Raw genomic sequence first — 20,575 nt, 5'->3', positions numbered from 1 at the left:
TTCACTGGTATTTGACATTTGATATTCAAGGGGATAGTCTCATTTTGACTCATTTGGTTAGGCCTCATTGTGGAAATGGGATTGAGAGGATTTGTTCAAGAATAGCTGCGTAGTTTAAAAAATTAATATGTGGAATGCTTGAGAAAGAAGAGACAATTATGAGGCTATTCAGTGAAAGAAATAATTAGTTTTCTCAAGAAAGGGTAGTTTCTTCCCAGCCCTTCTTCTAGCTTTTTACCTGCTGATCTTCTCCAGTGTCCTGGCCCTATTTGTCTTCACTCTTTAACTAGGCTTATCTCTTACAGTTGGAGCTACCTACCACATTCTGACAACTCTCAAATCTAGACTCTTTGCCAGAGATTACTCTATGGAGTTCTACATACCTATTCCTAGTAACCTTATTTCTCAACTTTTGTTTCTCCATGGTGATCTATATCCTAGAGTCAGCAGTCCCAAATGTAGCTTAAAATGTCTCATTTCCATCTGCAAGTTTCTTTGCCACTCACTCTCCACCCCTCAAAAAATCTTAACAATCTTTCTTATGACTCATTAACTATCTCCCCACTCCTGAGTTGCTCCATACTAAAAATTGCAGTCATTGGTGTTTTCTATGTTATAGGTGACTCTCATTTTTATCATCCCTCTGATTTCTCAAAGATTCTCTGTGCTTGAGTTATAAAACTTTCGTTTTCCCTTGCTTAATCCCTGTGACCAAGCATTTTACAGTGTCTAGCTATTCCCTTTACTCCTTTACTTCCTTGGGTAACTTTTTTAAGACTTGAGTTGAATGTTACTATCCTTTCTTCTCACTGAATCTGCACCCCTCTTCCCTTCCCTCCCCTCCCATACCCATCCAAACACACACACCACCACATTGAAGTAGTTAGGGTATTTCGTAAGTCTCTAAAACTAAATGATGAAGGAAAAAAGCCCAATAAGAGTAACTTGCCTCTGGACATAGTAAACCTGAGGTGAGGCTAAGTTGCAATGTATATTTGCTAATTCCACATCTAGTGGTCTTCTCTGTGATGAACACTATCTAACTTCATGTTCTTCACCCAATATTTGTTGAGCGTTGTGTGTGTGCAGAGGAGACAGATTCGATTTTTATTTTTTTACAAAAGTGTCATCTAGAAAGGTAAATGTTACTGAGATTTGGCTGTTAGGAAATAAGAGGCAGAAGTTTGTTCAGGATTTATCACCTGTTACCACCAAAGGTATTTGAATTACCTAGGTGTATGGAGTATTTCATTAATATTAGCAAGAACGTATAGCAAGTTTAGTTTCAAATTGAAAATGAGAAATGAGAGTAAGGAATGTTTCCTCAATTATTTGTTTTGTGTTTGGTTAAAATAGTAGCGTTACCCAAGTTTATTAAATACCAAGGAATGTTGGAAAAGTTTTGTTGTTAAGTGTAGGAAATGATTTGGAGGTGATCCAGTACAGCTACTTTGTGTTACAACTTTACCGAAAAAAAGGCCCCAGAGTCAGCATAGCAGGTAAGGTATTCAGGACTCAAATTCCAAGTATACAGGTTTTGAGTCTTTAGTCGTATAGCATTGTTTATTAAATGTCTGCCAGCCCTATGGTAGATTGTTAGCGCTTTTGTGTGGTAGAAGATTGATGAAACTGTTAGAACACACCCTATATGCGGAGTGCTGCAAGTGTAGTGTGAAGCATGACTTACTGTATTACTTCTGGAAGAGTTACAGAAGGCTTTCCAGAAGAGAAAATATTTGCACAGAAAGCTCTAAAAGAATGGTAGAGTATTTAAAGAGTGAGAAGCAGTATCAACAAAGAGAATAAAAGTAAACCGCGGAGCATCTTAAGAAGTTTAGGCTTTTCAGTTCAAAAGCTGCAGGCATTTGGAATTGGGGGGAGGTGAGGTGGGATAATGTAAAGGTTAGCAGTAGAGATACATATAGTAAGCTAGTTCCTGATTCTTCCCCCACTTTTCCTGCCACACACACTTTGGCCCGTTTGTATGTGATTGCTGAAGAATTCGAAGTTACTTTAAAAATTGTAGATGAATTTAGCTACATAAAAAGATTGTTTTATAATAGGCCCACTGCTAGGTAAAAATTTATTCAATGCTTCTTGGCCTCTGAAATGAAATGTAAATCTTAAAGAACTTTACATTTTTGCTTTTATTGCCCTTGGCATTGTTTTTTTTTTTAATGTTCTTTCTCCAGTTTTGTTCATTTTCATATACTTACACCATGAAAATTGCCTTAGTTGGTGACAGTGTTATTATTTACTCATAGTCAAAGGGAAGGAATGCCATATTGTTAACCATTTAAAGGAGAATTGATCTTAACTACAAAATGGCTGTTAAACGTAGTCCTTTCCCTGAAAGTCTTTTTCTTAATCTTTATCCTTTTCCTAACACAGCTGGAAAAATTTGAGCTTTTATGTGTTTGTAATGTCTTCATTCATATTAAGAATTTTTATTGACTTTTTCTCTTCTACTGAAGTTTTGTTTTTTGTAGGAAAGATAGGTCTTAAAATCAGTATCAGAAACCATAGAACTTTTACTAGGTTAACCTATATGGTACTTTAATCTCCAAATTCTCATATTTTTAGATGTTGATTAACTATCAGCTTCTATCCCGGCAGACTAAAAGGAATGGCTTTAGAATATCTAAAATGAATATATGGAACTATATCCACTATGTTATTTTTCAGTATAACTAGGTTAAATAGGTTTTTGTTAGTTATTCTAAACATAAATTGGGAAAAATACCTTCCTAATCTCTCTCCTTCTTTTTTCACTCTCAGATACCAGTGTACATCTCAGTCTAGATAATTGTCGGTTGTATACTGTTTTCCCAGTCTCCAGGAAGTAAAGTTAGCCAGGACTGTAGTGTCAAATTTTAAATTTGGGCTTAAACACCTCTGTTATGTGTCCTTCACTCCCCTGTAATTACGCTATCACCAAATTACCAGTTGCTGCTTTGTAAACAGTAAAATGAAATCTCTTTCAAGAGAGTCTCCTTTAAATGTAAGCACTCCAACATTGGGGAAAATGCTACCCTCCTCCTACCCCTTTCTCACACCCTTCTTTTTTCAGTCTGACTCAGAGGAAGGAAATAACTTTTTCATTGTGTCAAACCTTGCCTTATGCTAGTCTAATAAGAAATAACAGTGCATAAGCTCATTTATCTTATGTAATTTATCTTATGTAGATATGATTTTTCATGTACTTACTACATTTAAGTATTTAACTTGAAGTAATAGAATGTTAAACTTTCTTAGTGTATTGGAATGTTTGGACTGTAATGGTAAAATTGCTATGCTGTCTTCCTTTTATATAAGTCTCGTGACTAAATCTTTATATCTTCCATCTTGACTGTTTTAACAGAAAAATAGTTTGGCTAGTTTTTAAGTTGTTTCCTTAGAGTAGCTCAGGAAAAATATCTATCTAATTATATCAGAATTTTACTATCAAATAATAATTCCTCCAAAATATCATAACTTTGAAGTGTAAAAAGTAAAAAAGATCTTACCAATGCTTTATTTGGAATTCATTTTTTAATGCAACACTGTGTAAGCTTATGTAGCCCGTTGTATCTTAGATACTTATCCGAGAGACTTTTATAATTTAGTTACCAGCATCACTTTTAAACAGAAATAACTATACTGGGAGTTATGTTTTTAAGTGATTTTAATTCACCCTAAGCCAAGGAAATAAATTTTGCAAATCACAAGTATCATGTATATTAATAGTTTCCTGTGTTAAACATAGTACCTAATATTTCAGAAAGAAAAAGTTCCAAAAGCAAGAGGAGTTGTTGGTCCTCTTCCCTCCTTTCTTCCTTTCTTGTTTCCTGTCTGCCATTTGGTCATGTCTTAAGTTCACACTGTAATAACTCCTTTATGAGTCATTTTCATTTTGGAAAATGTTTTTCAGTATTCTTCAAAGTGCGTGAAAGTAGCCTTCAATCCCTGTTCCCCTTGTGCCCGCCTTTACAAACAGATAACTTTCTTTGTGTGTGTTTCCAGTCTGTCTTCATATACATAATATGCAGTACATAATCTCCTTCTTCACATAAATGATAATACATACACATCATACAGTTTCCCAGTTTCCATCTCAGTACACAGAACAGCACCGTTGTGGGTTTTTTTTTTTTTTTTTTTTCCCTCTTACTAAATGACTAGTATTAAATGAATGGCTATACCATGATTTATTTAAGCCCTTTCCTATTGCTAGTCAGAAACTTTGCTATTACAAACAACGTTGTAATGAGTAGTTTTGTCAGTACATTTTTCCTATGTATGTAAAAATATCTGTTGGATAAATACCTACTTGTAGTATTGCTGACTTGAAGAGTGAGGGTGTGTATGTATGTGCAAAATTTATTAGATGTAACCAAATTGCTCTCTGTAAGGATTATACCATTATACCATTTTTCACCAGCACAGTAAGAGAAGGCCCATTTTCCCACAACCTCACTAATTTTGCGTTAAATTTTAATATGTTTGCCAGTGTGTTTAGGGAAATAATATCACATATTATAGTTTTAGTCTATATTTTTATTATGAGATATAGAGTATTTTTAATGTCTTGTTGAATGTTCATGTGTATTTTACCCATTTTTCTACTGGGGCTTCTTGTCTTACAGATTTATAGAAGTACTTCATATATTTTGAGGCCTATAGTTAGAAAGGCCTCTCCCACTCCAAAACAGTAAAGAATTCCTTCCTAAATGGACTTTTTTAAGGTCACTGATACATATATGTGGTTGACTTGGACAAAGGGAATCTGAGGTAGGAGAGGGACTTTATATTGATGGTATACCTTTTTGTGTGTACTCGCTGAGTTTATTGACTTGCCTGGCGGCTCAGATGGTAAAGCATCTGCCTACAATGTGGGAGACCCGGGTTCGATCCCTGGGTGGGGAAGATCCCCCGGAAAGGAAATTGCAACCCATTCCAGTTCTCTTGCCTGTAGAATCCCGTGGATGGAGGAACCTGGTTGGGGTGTCGCAAAGAGTTGGACATGACTGAGCGACTTCACTTTCACTTTCCTTTCACTGAATTTATTCTTTACCATGTACTAGTATCTCCTTTAAAACTTTTATTTGGAATACTTATAGATAAGTTGCTCAAAAAAAAAAAAAGAAGTGCAGGGAGGTCTCATGTAGCCCTTCATCCAGTTCTTCCCCCAATGGTAAAATTTTGCATGACTATAATATAAAACACCTGAAGTCCAGAAACTGACATTGGTATAATCCACAGTGTGTATCCTTTTTTCCTCTTTTTAAATATTCTCTTCTGGAAGAAAATTTCAGGATTTTGACCTGAAATTAATTAGATGAATGTAAAATATGCTAAGGGCATTGGTGAGCAAGGTATTTATTGATGCTAAAAACAAATATCAATCTTTGTATATTTAGCTGGGTTTTTAATATTTCCTTGGTAAAAAGCTTTTTTCACAGTATGATTGAGTACTTGATAACGTTTAGTTTTGTGAATAGCCATTTTACCTGCTTGCTTAGCATGATAATAGCTTTTATGGTCCACAGAAATCACTTATTTTGTGTTACTGAGAATAAAAATTTCCATGGGGTCTTTTGTCTATGTTTTTTAAGCCATGAAATTAAACAGATTGTTTTTACATTGGTAGAACTTATGGTTAATAATTAGGATACATACAATTTGAGTTCTTAGCTTAATTTTCTTATTTCTTCTTAATTCATATAGATAGAGACTATCTATATGAATTTTTATCTACGTAGGATCTTTTTTGGAAGGAGGATTATTTGCTCTTAATTGTGAGAAAATGTAAATATTTTTAAAATTCCTTTTACGGAAAGGGTGATAGTTTTTTGTTGTTTTTTTTTAACCTTGATAAGCTTGCTGAGCTGTAGATTCATTGGATTTCTTCTTTTGCAATCAGCTACTTAACAATTACTTTCTAAAAATAAAACACACATTTCTTTGAGAGGAGGCAAAGTGTAACCCAGGTTAGAATTAAAGCATTCCTAGCACTAATGATATAGTGCTTATTATGAGTGGCGGGCAAGGGGATGAAGATTGTAAATGATGTATTGGAAACAGTATGTGATTCCTGAGGACTGGCCTCCAAGAAAGACTATAGCTTCTACTTTTTAAAAAGAATTGATTTTACCTGGTTTGGGTAAAGGTGCTTGAACCTTAGTGTATGAGATTGCCAGTTCAGTCAAATAAGTTCTTATCACAAACATTTTATTTTGTGATTTGTGGAATTCCAGTTTTAATTGTATTGTGATTCAACAGAGAAGATTAGGAGGGTCTTTGAGTAAAGCAAGGTAATTTTTTAAATAATATTCTGCATATGGATCTATATAGTCTTAAGGTACCTTCAACTTTCTAACAAAAGAACATTTTAACCCTTAGCAGAGAATCAAACTATGCTGGTTGTCTAAAGATCACTGAGCAAGTACCTTTTCCTAGAAGCTACCTACCTTGTTTTCAGACCTGAACCTCTTCTAGGAATATGCTAAGATAAATGCCATGTTATGAACATAGTTGGATCCATGCTTAATGGTTTCACAACTAAGTTTAAGCACTTTTTACAATGCACACAACTCTGTATTTCCTTTAGGTCATTATAGATAGTTACTTTCTTCCTTTTACAGTCTGAATGTTGTGATAGGAAAAGCATGTGTTTTGATATTGATTAGGTTAGGTTTTAATCCTGTCCCTAGGGTTGTGTCTGGAGAAGGCAATGGCACCCCACTCCAGTACTCTTGCCTGGAAAATCCCACGGACGGAAGAGCCTGGTAGGCTGCAGTCCATGGGGTCGCTAAGAGTCGGACCCGACTGAGCGACTTCACTTTCACTTTTCACTTTCATGCATTGGAGAAGGAAATGGCAACCCACTCCAGTGTTCCTGCCTGGAGAATCCCAGGGATGGGGGAGCCTGGTGGGCTGCCGTCTACGGGGTCGCACAGAGTCAGACATGACTGAAGCAACTTAGCAGCAGCAGCAGCAGCAGCAGCAGGGTTGTGTCTGAGTAAGTTACTAGGCTTCAGTTTCCTCAACTGTAAAATGAGAGTATTACTCAGGCTGAAGTAAGAACTCACTAAAATGTGTGTGCTGCCATGAAGTGAGAAGTCATATGTGTTCCTTTCCTCTACCTTGTTGCTTTGTTAATAAGCATTTGTGGGACTTCCCTGGCAGTCCAGTGGTTTAGACTATGCTCTTCCACTACAGGGGTCACGGGTTCAGTTCCTAGTGGGGGAGCTAAAATCCCACATGCTGCACAGTGTGGCCAAAAAATAATTTTTTAAATGGCATTTCTATTGAGAAGAAAGACAACAGTAGTCAAAGTGTAATAGTGAAGAAATTTGCACTATTTTTATCTTAAACAGTAGTCATGATGTCTCTCTTCACATTAATAAAGAAAAATTTTGATTTCTCATAAGGAATTTTTCTTAAATATGAGATCAAGTTAAGCCTAACTTTGCCTTCACTGGTTTTAATTTTTAGAGAGGAAAGACGGGATGATTTGCAGTCACTGAGCTGAGAGCATGGATGAAAGAGTTAGCCTATTAAGAAGGATGCAAATGTAAGACACTTGTGAAGACGGAGCAGAGTCTCCTATCTGGCCCCTTGTCTTCTCAGTGAGGTTGCAAGTAATCTAATGTGATAAGAGTAAGCAGGCCTGTGGAGAAAAACTGTGGTGGGGAACCATTTGGGGTAAATTAGAAGATGAACAGCGTGGAAGTCCGTCCTACACTGATACTTAAGTTTTAATTTTCTCTTAAGGTTTACTTTTCTTATGAATGTGATTGTAATTTACTTTATTTAGAGCATTATCAAGCTCCTTTTGATTCCTTTGGGAGCCACAATTCCAAGAAATGAACATTCATTATATAAAAAAGTAATAGTCATTCTTGTGTTTTTTCTCACAGTTATATATTTCTGTCCATTCCATCAGTACCTACAATTTTTTATTCATCTAATAAATGCTAATCCACTTATGACTTTATTCTAAAAGAGTGACCCATAGGAAACAGAAAGTTTCTTTATGAAAATTATCCCCTTTTGTTTATCAGAATAGTTACAAAGTGTTAGGAAGCCTTCTCTTAAGGAACTTAAGTTCGGAAACTGGTTATTAATCGTCCAGTTATAGTGTAGTGAATGCAATAAGAAAGAAAGCAAGGCCTAATACTGTAACATTAGGTCAAGGAAGCAAATAAAAGAAAATTACTCATTCTTCTGCAGCTAATCATTCTCATTTTAAAAGATCGTAAACCCCAAACCACTATGTTGACTTTGAACACAACAGAAAACACCTTATTACCCTCATTGATCCCATGTTCTGGGATCATCAAATAGAATGCCCTCCTATTTGTTTTTATTTAAAACTACCATATTGGTGCTTGCTTGCCTAGTCACTATGTCCAACTCTTTTGAGCCACCAGGCTCCTCTGTCCACAAGATTTCCCAGGCAAGAATACTGGAGTGAGTTGCCATTTCCATGTCCAGGGGATTAAACCCAAGTCTCCTGTCATGCAGGCAGATTTTTTACCACTGAGCCACTTGGGAAGCCCATTTTGTATCTTTATTTTTAAAGCAGTAGTTCTCAAGCTTTAGTTTCTTTCATATCAGCTGCTGCTGCTGCTAAGTCACTTCAGTCATGTCCGACTCTGTGCGACCCCATAGACAGCAGCCCACCAGGCTCCCCCGTCCCTGGAATTCTCCAGGCAAGAGTACTGGAGTGGGGTGCCATTGCCTTCTCCGCATATCAGCTGGAGGAGTTATTAAAATAGATTTTTTGAATCCCACCTCAAAAGTAGATCTGAGTGGACCTGAATATTTGCATTTCTAACAAGTTCCTAGATTATGCTGATGATGCTCCTGGTCCAGGGACCACATGGAGAACTACTGATTTATTTAAACTCAAAAAAATATATGGCTTCCTAATATGAACCAGTAATTGTTTCTAATATATTCAGTAACTGTTGTCATATTGACTCTTTCTGTACACACCTGAGCTCCTATGTGCCAAGCACTGTTCTCTTCACAGAGGTGAAGATGATAATGAACCTCACTCAAAGAGCTCAAGTCTGATAGAGTTAACAGTGGTAGTATTTAAAGTCACTTAATCCTCACAGGAGTTTTGTGAATTGGGGTATAATCCTTGCTCCTTGCTTAGTCACCTCCGACTCTGCAACCCTGTGGACAGTAGCCCACCAGGCTCCTCTGTCCATGGGATTTCCCAGGCAAGAATCCTGAAGATACCATCCTTATTTTAGATTAAAAAAAAAAAAAAAAAATCTGAGATCTAGGAAGGTTAAATAATTTCCTAGAATTCACAGTGAGTATATAAAGGGGCCAGAATTTCATGGTTATGCACTGTAAAAAGTTTGTGATTATTTTAGTGAAACCACAAAAGGGATGGAATATTGGTTCACCTTAGGAAACTAGAAGGCATTCCAGAAGAGATGGCAGTGAGCATCTTAAGAAACAAGTAGAAAGAAAGCCAGGTGAATTGGAACTATGTGAAGATATATACATCAGGACTGGAGGTTATTTTATCAACAAAGAGTAGGATGCTAATTACTATTCCTTAGCTGAGGAAATGGCTTGAAAACTGATTAGGTTTTATTTTAATTATCAGAAAAGAAATCTTTTAAGAGTTTGAGATTTATTTAGATTTTTTGATTGCTCATTAGTATGTAAAACTGGTATTAAAGTTAGCATTTACAATATTCTATTTTAAACTGATATATTAAAAGAATTGATTGTATTTAAGTCATGAAATGATTTCAGTTATCCCTTGATACAGAATAAAAAAGTATAATCTAGGATTCTCAGGCAAATTCTAATCTAAATGCCTATTACCTTCTTTTTTGCCAAATTATGGCCAGTATTGGTGACTTTATCCATATGGTGTCTGAACTAAACTTTACACTGAAGTTTATATAGTTCTATAGTTTATAGTTACATGAAGCCATACTTGGTCTCTACAAGCTTTTAAAGCCTAACATATATAAGTATTAATGATCTATACATCCTTTCCAGTTATTAGGTATACAGAAGCTCCTTTTCATCTTAGCAATACCAGGAAGTGAAGTAGTATGCTGTAATTAATATTGTAAATGCTCAGATAAACAAGCTTAGTGTTTTCCATGCATTGACTCAGAGTTTAGAGGATTAAAAAGTTCAAAGATCACTGAGGCATAGATACCAACCCCTTCATTTTACAGATGAGGAAACTGAGGCCAGAGGAAGCTAAATAGATGATTTACTGATGGTAGGTAGTGAGTAACAAAACCAGGATTGTAACCATATCTACTTAGATTACAATATAAAATGCACCACTATATCAGATAGGATATTTCTGAGCCTCATAACATTAAGGATCCCCATCATCTAAAGTAAAATAGTCTTCAGATATATTAGCACCTAAATTTATCACTAAATACTAAATGAAGAATGTGTAGTAAAGTTTTACATAAAAATAATTTAAAGACATTTTTCTGTTTTGATACAGTAGATTAATATATCAGATTTATATTTGCAAGAAAAATCTAATAACTGTTCTTTAAAATTTACAAAAACACCAAGAAAAGGATATAGGTCCTTGCTATATACATAGGACAATATAAACTGCCAAAGAGGATAATTATTCAGCCTTCTGTGTCATTATCATATACATGCTACAATGATGCTTGAACTTGAGATGTACTTACCAGCTAGACTGTTCCCAATTGTTTCTAGGAAAAAACTGGGCTAAACCACATACCTTACTTGGTGATTTTTGCCAGGTACAAGATTTTTGCAAGCTACAAAGCATGTGGGTCTGCCAGATGGTTGAGTTCCTGGTTAACCAACCCTCCAAGTACTGTTTGCCCAAAAGCCCTCTGAATCATTTTTACAAGCCAGTTTTTAAAATGTAAAAACGAGATATTAAAAACATAAAAATCTATAGAAGAGGAGTAATCATCTGAATTTACTGCAATAAGTAACCACTGAAATTTTTGCATGAAAGTTAATTAGAATATATAGTTAGTAAATGAAGAGATGGGGAGCAGATACTGCTCATTTGAAATATATCTTAAGGTCACTGAATTGAGAACTCCTGAATAGAACTGGGAGTTAATTTTTAAAGTAGCATATATATTTCATAGGCAAGTTGGAAATTGTGAAACAACAAAGGATTTTTAGAAGTCACCTATTTGCTGAGATCCTCATTTTCAAAGTGAGAGCTCTGAGTATGAAATTCTGAAAATAGACTAATAGTCTATTTTAAATTACTATTTTGGTTTTAAGTAAAACAAAAATGTTTTTATTTACTTTAAGAGTTGGAAGGGAGCTTACATTTTTTTAGAATAATTTAATGAAATATTCTAATTTTTTCCAGTGCATCTGGGGGAGGTGGTGTAGCCATTGACAACAAAATAGAACAAGCAATGGTAAGTAAAAATTTATAGTCTTCTCATTTCATACATTCTTGGGTTTTATCAGTCCTAAAAAACAAGTATCTAATTTCTTTAAACCAAGATGACCAAAGTATATTTTTCAATAATAAGATTTAGTTGAAAATGCTAAAACATTGAGAATTTTTCGTCTAGAAATACCACTGGAGTTAATACTTTTCCTACTTGAACATCTTACATTTCATGTTATGCTATTGATAAGGACCATTTTGGGGGATATATATAATCAACATGCATTTGATCCCCTAAATATCTCAGCATCAAGAATAATTTAGAGACCTGGACTTCTCTGGTGCTCCAGTAGACAGAGAGTGTATTACTCAGCTTTTATAAATAGACTTGTTTCTATTGACTCTGATATTGATTTCTGCTGTTTTACTTTTTCTTAAAGATTTATACTCAACATTATTAAAAATATTTTGATTCAAGTTATTAAAACCATAAATAGGTTATAAATAAAGGCCATTAGTCTGCTTTTTTTTTAATCCTAAGATTTTGAAGTTGGAAATTGCAGGTCACTTTATTTCTTAAAGCTTTACTGTAACTAGTTTAATAGCAATTTAGTTTCCTTTGTTCTCTTCATCTGACATCTAAGTATATGATTTTAAGCTTTTTTTTAATTCTAAGCTTTATTAATAGACAATTTAAGGAGCTGATTTTTTTTTTAATCACTCCAGACTTTGAAAAGAAAATTCTGGACTTGCTGCCCCAGTTGGGAACTAGATTTTTTCCACCCCATCTTCCTCAGGGTTGGTCAGGAAACAGTAGAAACATAAAAAGCAAGAGCAGGAAAATTAGCATAAAATCGTCTTGTGTTTATAAGGCACAACACAATCGTCTTGTGTTATAAGGAGAACCAGATAGCAACTCCTTCCCATTTCACTCTTTTTGATATTCCTAATTTTGTTTTTCACAGGATCTGGTGAAAAGCCATTTGATGTATGCAGTAAGAGAAGAAGTGGAAGTTCTAAAGGAACAAATAAAAGAATTAGTTGAAAGAAACTCTTTACTTGAACGAGAAAATGCACTGTTAAAATCTCTTTCAAACAATGATCAATTATCCCAACTCCCAGCCCAACAGGCCAATCCTGGTAGCACTTCTCAACAGCAAGCAGTGATAGCACAGCCTCCGCAGCCAACGCAACCTCCACAGCAGCCGAATGTCTCCTCAGCATAAAGCTTTCTTGCCTCATTAAGAAAAACTGAAAGCAATCTATCCTTGTGTGCCACTGGTGTTCTTTCCACTTTATACGAAAGCAAGTAGCCATGCTTCAGTTGTGTGTTTGGCCCTTTCAGTATTAGACAATCATTCTACAAGAGCTTTTCCTCTCTTTGAGATGTCATGCAGCGCTGTTGGTGTCCAGTTTCTGTCCTTAGTACACAAGGAGAGTGATAGATGAGGTGTATTAAAGTGAGCAGAGTTTGCATTTTACCTGGTGCGCACGAGTGGGGTCTTTTCAGAGCTTTGGTGGCTCTCCCGTGTTTCCTATTACCCATGGATTTTCCCTGAGCCTTCCTATCACATTATAAATAACAGTTCATCTAAAGAGCCACTTTTCTTTCAATATCAGTAACATTTGCCTACATAAGTTTTCATTTATTTGTGTTTTATTTATTACAGGGCTGCTATTTTCATAATGTACATGAACAATGTCACAGAACTTTTTTAATTTTTTGGAATAATTATAAGTATCAGTAAAGGAATTGAAAGACAGGATTGCATTTAATAGATAAAATGTTTAGGCAATAATTGAACAAAAGAATCCTGGCATATTTCTAACACTAATGGCAATTTACCTTCGGTATTTATTTTCAGTAGTAAAGACCCAGCTTGAATGTAAATTTTGTATAGTGTAAGTATGAAGAACATAGTGCAACTGTACAGGTAGTCACCAGTTATTGTGATATAATAAATAATTGGGCTATTTTGATGAAGAAAACTTTGTTCATTTGTTTCTACTTTCTAATAGAGAAATTGCCACGATTCCTCTGCTTTTTGACATTTCGTATGACTTTTTTCGGGTGGGAATAAAAAGCTGTGAAATTGTTCAACCTACTTTGTAACCAAAGAAGCAAAGCTGTGTAATGGAGTTTTGTTTTTTTTTTTTTTTTTATAATGCACATTCTTTATGTATTTTTATTTAGTGTTTTCTCGGTCACAATTTTCTTTGCTGTCTAGCATGATCTGCATGACCTATAATCTTTGAACCACTTTCGTACCTCATGTTTTTATCCAGCACTCTTATTGTAATATGTACTAGTCTGTGAACAATGTCAAATAAAAAAGAACGAACAGGTAGTGTGGTGGAGCTGAGCTAGTGTATTATACACTAGTTGTAAAAATAAAAATGAAGTGAGCCATCTTTTGTTCATTTAAAATGGTGTTTTGAATTTCGTATGCAGAAAACGTTTTGTTACATTGCAGATTTTAATGTATTTAATAAATGCAACATGCAGATTAAGTGCAGTGTATACTGAGTATTTAAATTAAAATGTACATTTCATAAATACAGTTTCAAGAGAAAGCATCATTTTGTGTATACTAACACATTAAGTGTATGTCAGAAATTGATGTATAAATATATATTTTAACACATTTTCTGAAATTAAACTGCAGTTTTGTTGAAATATTTGGCTCTATATGTGTTCAAAATTTAATTTGATTAGATTTGTATTTTCACAGTTCCAAATATTCCTTCAATGAAAACCTGTTACTAATGACTTAAGGATGGTTCTTAAATCTTCAAGGTAAAATAACTTAAAGAATGCAAGAACAGTGAGCAATATTTGTACTCGATACTCATATTATGTCAATGACATTTAAGTAGGAAATCCTTGTCTACCAAAACTTTTACTTGAATTCAGAAAGGTGCCTGTAGAAATTAAGATGCTCTATATCTATAGCCAACTAGCTAATCAGGAGTTATTGAGAATCAATAATTAGCTCTCTGCATTAAAAGAAGATAAATGTTCTTTATTTAAAATAAAAACTTAAACCACAAACTCAATGCATAAAATCAGAGTGTACATGGAACTTCCAATTATTTTATATTCTAGTTATGCTGCAGGATAAATTCACTAAAAACAGAATTTTAATATTAATAGAAATAACTAAAGGAACTTAAGTCCTTAGACTTGAAGCAACCCGAAGATATGTGGAGTAAGATTGCTAAGTAGAGCTGTATCAGATGAGCTAGAAAGTGAAACTTCCTTGTTGGAATGTTTACCAAAAGGCTCTCCGGGTGTGCCCCTGAAGTGCAAACAGTATATTTAATATAGGTGGAGAAAAACTAGCATTAGAAAAAGTTGGGATTTTTCTGAAAATATCAATTTTGGTGTTGGGAGTAGAAAAACACTATAATTCCTAAGTAATAGTCACAAAGGAAATGATTCATATGTTTAAAATGGTAATTAAAAGCAATTATTACTATTACAGTTTTTAAAAATCACAGTAGAATACATGTATAGTTCACAGAAGAAATAACTGGCAGTTTCTAAGTGTTCAACCTCTAGTAATCTAAGAAATACAAATTAACATTTAACAAAATTATTTGTCTTTAAATAGCAGGACCTAATGTAGAAAGGCAAGCTTTCTGTGAATGTCTAAAAAGTAAGTTGGCAAAAATGTACTGAGCCTTAAATATTAACAAACTTTTCAGTTCAATGACATGAGAAGATAACTAATGGTGCCATGTTCAAAAATGCAAAACTATAGTCGTGCCTGTCGTTCGCTTCCCAACTCCCTGCCTTCCCTTTGGACCTGTGAAGGAAGCCTGTACCATCCATACCTACTCTCATGAGTCCCTCACTGCAAAGTCAGGGACAACTTAGGGTGGAAAAGCTTGTCTGCATCAGATAGACTGTATTTTAAGGTAACATCAACCATTCCTCCAATTGATTAAATCTTTAAATTTCAGTGTTACCTCTGATATTTAGGGTCTCCAGTTACACATAGCTGGAATATTAATTTAAGATGCCAGTTTAGGAGCACATTCTTTGTATGAATGCCATCTGTAATTTTCTCAGTGAAATGCTCATAGGCCAGGGTACCACAGAAGTTTTCTGTTTATTTACTTTAGCCAACTACAAAATCAGGACATTTTGTTTCTGATATGGCAATGTGTACAAACTTTATTGCCCCCCCTAAAAAATTAGGTAGCTACAATGTGATTTTATAGCTTACTATACCACCCCCCAAAAAAGGGGTTGTGAAATATAAAATACATGGTTATTTTAACTCATAATTTTTTGTCCAAAAATAGCTGGATATTGCCAAGTCTATTTCCAGTGTTCTGAACTAAGCATAACAAGTATAAAGACAGGAATGCTTTATCATCAAGCCCTCAATGATGGATAATTAAAACTCATTATTCTGTCATGGGTCAGAGATGAGGGTATTTCTCCAAGTTCCAAACACTAGTCACTAATGGACCTTTAAAAAAAAAATGGAAGGGGATAAAGGGGTGCAGTGTTAAGATTATACTTAAGATTATAGCAACCAAAATATCTGTTCATGAGAATTCTTTGTAGAACCAGAATTAAAATATCACTGGGTTTTAAGATGAAGTCTTTTTTTTTTTTTTTAAGGAAGTTCTAGCTCAATGGCAGGCACTTTAAGATGTGACTCAATTCTCTTTAATAATTGAATTCAATTGAAAAGGACAAAGCCCACCCCTCAACATTCAGAGTTTAAGGATATAGATACACCAAGAGATAAAATGACAATAATAAAGATCTGTTATGCACCATTAAGGATGGCTTTGTTAGGGAAGATTTCCTCTTAGAGATGACACCTGAGTCTTGAAGTTCACGAAAGTAAAACTGCTCAAAGCAGAGTATAAGCAAGGCTTGGGTAGCTACAGAACTGTTGTTTTCTAGGACGCAGGCAGTCAATGACTGCCTCACTCACCTGGGTAGTCTGGCATTGATTAGGAAAGCAGGAATGATTTAGTAAATTTAAGCAATGCGATTGTAATTAGAATTTCATTTCAGGAAAATTAATCATTCCAGCAGTACATAAGAGGTCATTGAGGGGTAAAACTAGAAGCTGACAGATAATTTAGGAAGGACAATAGTATTACGTAAAAGAAATGATGGATAGGCAAAATTACATAGGCAATCTTCTGACATTCGTGAAGGAAGTTGGTCGGGAGTCTTTGTATCATCTTTGCCTCCATGATGAACATTCCATTCCCATCATCAGGTGCCTCTTGCTCCAAGGAAAGATCAGAGAGAACTCTTAAGTCTTAGAAAGTTTGAGTAAGACTTGCTTCCCTGTATCTCTATGAAATGAAAGTCTTTGTTTCCTGTTTAAGGAATTTCAAGAATTTAAGTAAAGGGTAGGGGGGACTAGACGAGCCTTGGCTGTCTTTAATGCCTTTGTGTAAATCCAGTCCTAAAGGTAAGCCAAATTTAGCCCTTTTATAGTGACTAGGAATTAGAGTGGCCCAGAAGGATGAATTCAATGTCTGCCCCTCAGAGCTCTGTCTTCCTCCCCAGAAAGGATAATATGGGTTCTACCTCCATTGCAGACATTTGACAACCCAAATCAGAATGGGTTCTGCTAGGCTGTAGCCTTTGATTCTTTGACACAGTTCAGTTCAGGTTTCTTTCTGCCCTATGAGCCCCTGCCTAAGCAAAACTGGACATTTTCTTCCACCCTCCTGGCTGGTAATCCGTGTTTATATATTCTAGCAATACTAATAGTTTATTATTTAGAGATGTATATTTGCATCCTATTTTTTACCTTTTTGACTTTCCAGAATGCATTCCAGTTTCATTTATTTCTCTAGCAGGTCTCAGAATTTTTATGGTAAGATCAGCTGTTTATAAGCATGTATTCCTTTCATCAGTAGAGAGATTCTTATAAAAGTGCTTCTTAATGATTTCCTTAGTCTGCAATTGGACTGACATGTGTTCACAAATAATAATGCTAAGCGGGGCACTATACAAAGAAAGTTAAAGGTCTTAGATGTCCTTTTTGTTTTTAACAGAATCATCAAAAATAAAAGTAAGACAGCCTTTCAGGATTGATAATGGTAAAGTAAGAAGCTGCTGTTTTGCACTGGCACACTCTACTTGGCTCATAGAACTTGTTCAGCATTCTTGGATCATGTGAGTTAGATTTATTTTTCCTTCTCCTCATCAGGGAAACTGATAGATTAAATAGTTTCGGGAATTTTCCCAAGGTCTAATGTCTTACGTTGAGCTATTAAACAGAGCACTGAAGTTTATGAACTAAGGTATTACCCATGAGAGCCAAAGTTACTCCTCTGAAAGAAGGAAAAGGTGCTTTGATCATAAAAATAACTGAATTTTAAAATATAGCAAATGTAACACTTTTGCTTTCCCATAAAAAGTTGAATTTACCTTTTTAATTCATTCTTTGCATGCCTGATATATTTCTGTATAACAACCATAAAGTATGCTTGCCCACTTTAATTCAGAATGTTTTCCAGATCTCAGTTCTTGCTGTCATTTAGCAGGCAAGCAGTATATCTATAGATAGGTCATACCTGAGGCAGTCCATGAACAGCAAGGGAACATTTTTCTCACACTTGGGTGTGAACTGTCACACTAGAACTGAATTCTAGTGTTCCTACTTTAAGAAAACAATAAAAATTCACAAAATATATATAATTTAATCAGGTGGCAGATGGACAGAAAAAAATATGCATAACTTTGTTATGCCCCTAAATTTTTTTTTAGAAACTTGAGTTTTGTTTTTTTATTTTATAGGAACACTCTTGAAATGCAATTCAATTCTAGTTCAGTCAGGCACTGCCTACAACCTGAATGGAACGTTTGGGAGTAGAAAAATGAGGCATGATTTAAACACTTCAGGAGTTCATGGTCCAATGTAAAAAGCTAGAGCATCACATTGTTTTTCAAAGTATGTCTCATGATTTGTGGACCTCATTTCATTTGTGGAATGAAACATTCTTATAAATGAACAGTAATACTGCCATGCCATGTGAAACCCTTTGACATTACCAGCAAACAACTTGAAATCACCAAAAAGCTTTAACATCAAATACTTAGAAAAAGGGGGCCTGGCGAAAAGACCTTGCATTTCTATATTTAGCCTGCAAGGTATCCCCTAGGAAAGGAACTAGTCTGAAAGAGAAGTTTACACATTTCTTAATACTCTAGTTTGTAGATAACAGAATTGATTTAAATTAAAATAATTCTTGTATCATGAATTATATCATCTATTGTCATTATCTTAGCTGGCAAAATCAGCTACCATTCAGTGAACCAAGTTAATAATAACTCAGGTACCTAATACCAAAATTAAATCTGATAAAGCTGAGAATCCAGAAGGAAACACATTGAGTAAATGATAAAAGTGACATTTCAAATCAATAAGGGAAGAATGGATTATTCAGCAAATAGTACTAAGACAGCATAACCTTTTGGTAAAAAATAATTTTAGATCTCTAACTCACAAAAATTAATTCCAGCAGGACTCACGCTTTTTGGTCACATACACATATTTAGAAATATCCCTGTGAAAATGTATGTAAGCAAGAAGTTTTGCAAGTAGGTTGTGAAGAGATGCCCAACTTTAGACAAATAAGGGGAATGCACATTAAAACACGAGAGACTATCTCAGATCCAGTTGGCAAAATATTGAAAGTATAAATCAAGAGTGTGAGGAAACAGAATTCCTACCTTACCACGGAGCATATAAATTAGCACAGCCACTTCTAAAGACAACCTAATGCTATCCATTACAATTTTAAATTCACATGCCCCATGACCCAATATTTCTAATTTTTAATGAAACACATTTTACATACGTTTATTCATAATGTAGCTTCTACGGTGATGTCTGTTGTTCCTGTGGTTGTAACTATAAAACTGGAAAAACCAAAATATGCATCTAGGCAATGGAGCATGGTACGTGTTACACATGGTACATGTTATAGGTCACTAGGCGTCAGTGAAAAAGAATCAAGAGTCCTACATGCACTGACATGGAAAGATCTCTTAAGATACAATGTTAAGTTTTTTAAAAGTTTAGGGGAAAATAGAAGGATAATACATGAAATACACATGGTACCACTGATGTTAAAACACATACCACACCCATTCACACAAATACTGTATAGTGTACATCTGAAGTACCTAATTGTGTATTATAAAAATGTATAGAGAAGGTCTGGAAGGGTACTAACCAAACTGTTCACAGTAGTTTGGTGGAGTGCATTAGCTTTACCTGTAATGTTTGATGTTTTTGAGTATGCATTCATGTATTGTTTGTGTAATGGACCAATTAATAAATTAGAAATAAAATAAAATAGAAGATGTTTTCTTCTTGTCTGTTGCTAAAGTCTCTCCTGGTGCTTTGGATCTTATCCTTAGCCTTGCTCCCCACAATTGCTTTCCCCTCAGTTCTCTCCCATTTCTTTTCCTTGGCTCTCTGCTCTGGCTTCATGGCATCAATATTTACACAGGCTCAAACTGATAAACAAATGGTAAGTAACTCCTCTTCCCCAACTAGGAATGTGCCTCCTCCACTTGCCTTTCCTTCTGCCTTTCTACTTCTTTCTCTCCCATTGACTGCATGTCACACACAATCTGATTGAGTCCCCACTGTGACCCCAAACCATTTTTGTCACGATCACCAGTGGTCACTTTGCTACTAATTCCTTTCAGTGCATTTCATTCTTACCTTATTGAACTGTTTTACCTAATTTCAGCTTTTTATCATTTGTTTAGCCTAGTAGATAGTTTTCTATCTCTTCATTTTCCTCCTTTTCATTTTTTAGGGATTGCTCTTGTAATATGTGTGTGTGTGTGTGTGTGTATACAAAGTTGAATTTTTTTAACCCAATCTATCTTTTGGGTATGGTGGAAGGCAGCCCACTTGGCTTACAGGATCTTAGTTCCCGACCAGGGATTGAATCTGGGCTCTCTGCAGTGGAAATGAGGAGTCCTAACCACTGAAGCCCCAGGGAATTCCCCAATCTATATTTTAATAGATTAGTTAACTGTCTCCATCTATTATCATCACTGGCACTTTTAGGTATGTTTCTACCATCTTGTTTTGTGTTTTCTGCTTGAAATGTTTTTTAGATTCCCGCCCGCCCTTTTTCCCTTTTCTTGCCTTTTGTTTTCTTATTCATTTTTATCTC

The 20,575-nt window shown here is 35.0% G+C and overlaps 1 protein-coding gene across 5 annotated transcripts in view; it reads left to right on the top strand.

Moving 5' to 3' along the window:
* The window catches only part of TSC22D2 (TSC22 domain family member 2), a 51,778-nt gene extending 32,028 nt beyond the window's left edge, over positions 1 to 19,750 (top strand). For 2 of the 5 annotated variants that reach the window (XR_804450.4, XR_804448.4), the window contains 2 exons: positions 11,360 to 11,411; positions 12,352 to 12,388. Coding sequence is in view for 2 of the 5 variants with exons in the window: in XM_005201819.5 (XP_005201876.1) it covers positions 11,360 to 11,411; positions 12,352 to 12,612 (313 nt within the window). In the remaining 3 variants the exon portion in view is untranslated. Of the gene's footprint in view, positions 1 to 7,476; positions 7,556 to 11,359; positions 11,412 to 12,351 lie in introns of all 5 variants that reach the window. The other 3 variants (XR_009494393.1, XM_005201819.5, NM_001144101.3) reach the window with 3 other exon arrangements.
* The last annotated feature ends 825 nt before the right edge of the window (positions 19,751 to 20,575 follow it).

The sequence above is a fragment of the Bos taurus genome, chromosome 1 (genome assembly GCF_002263795.3).
Source record: "Bos taurus isolate L1 Dominette 01449 registration number 42190680 breed Hereford chromosome 1, ARS-UCD2.0, whole genome shotgun sequence".
Lineage (NCBI taxonomy): Eukaryota > Metazoa > Chordata > Mammalia > Artiodactyla > Bovidae > Bos > Bos taurus.
Note: the sequence above shows the minus strand (reverse complement) of the source record. Positions and strands in the feature narration are given on the sequence as shown.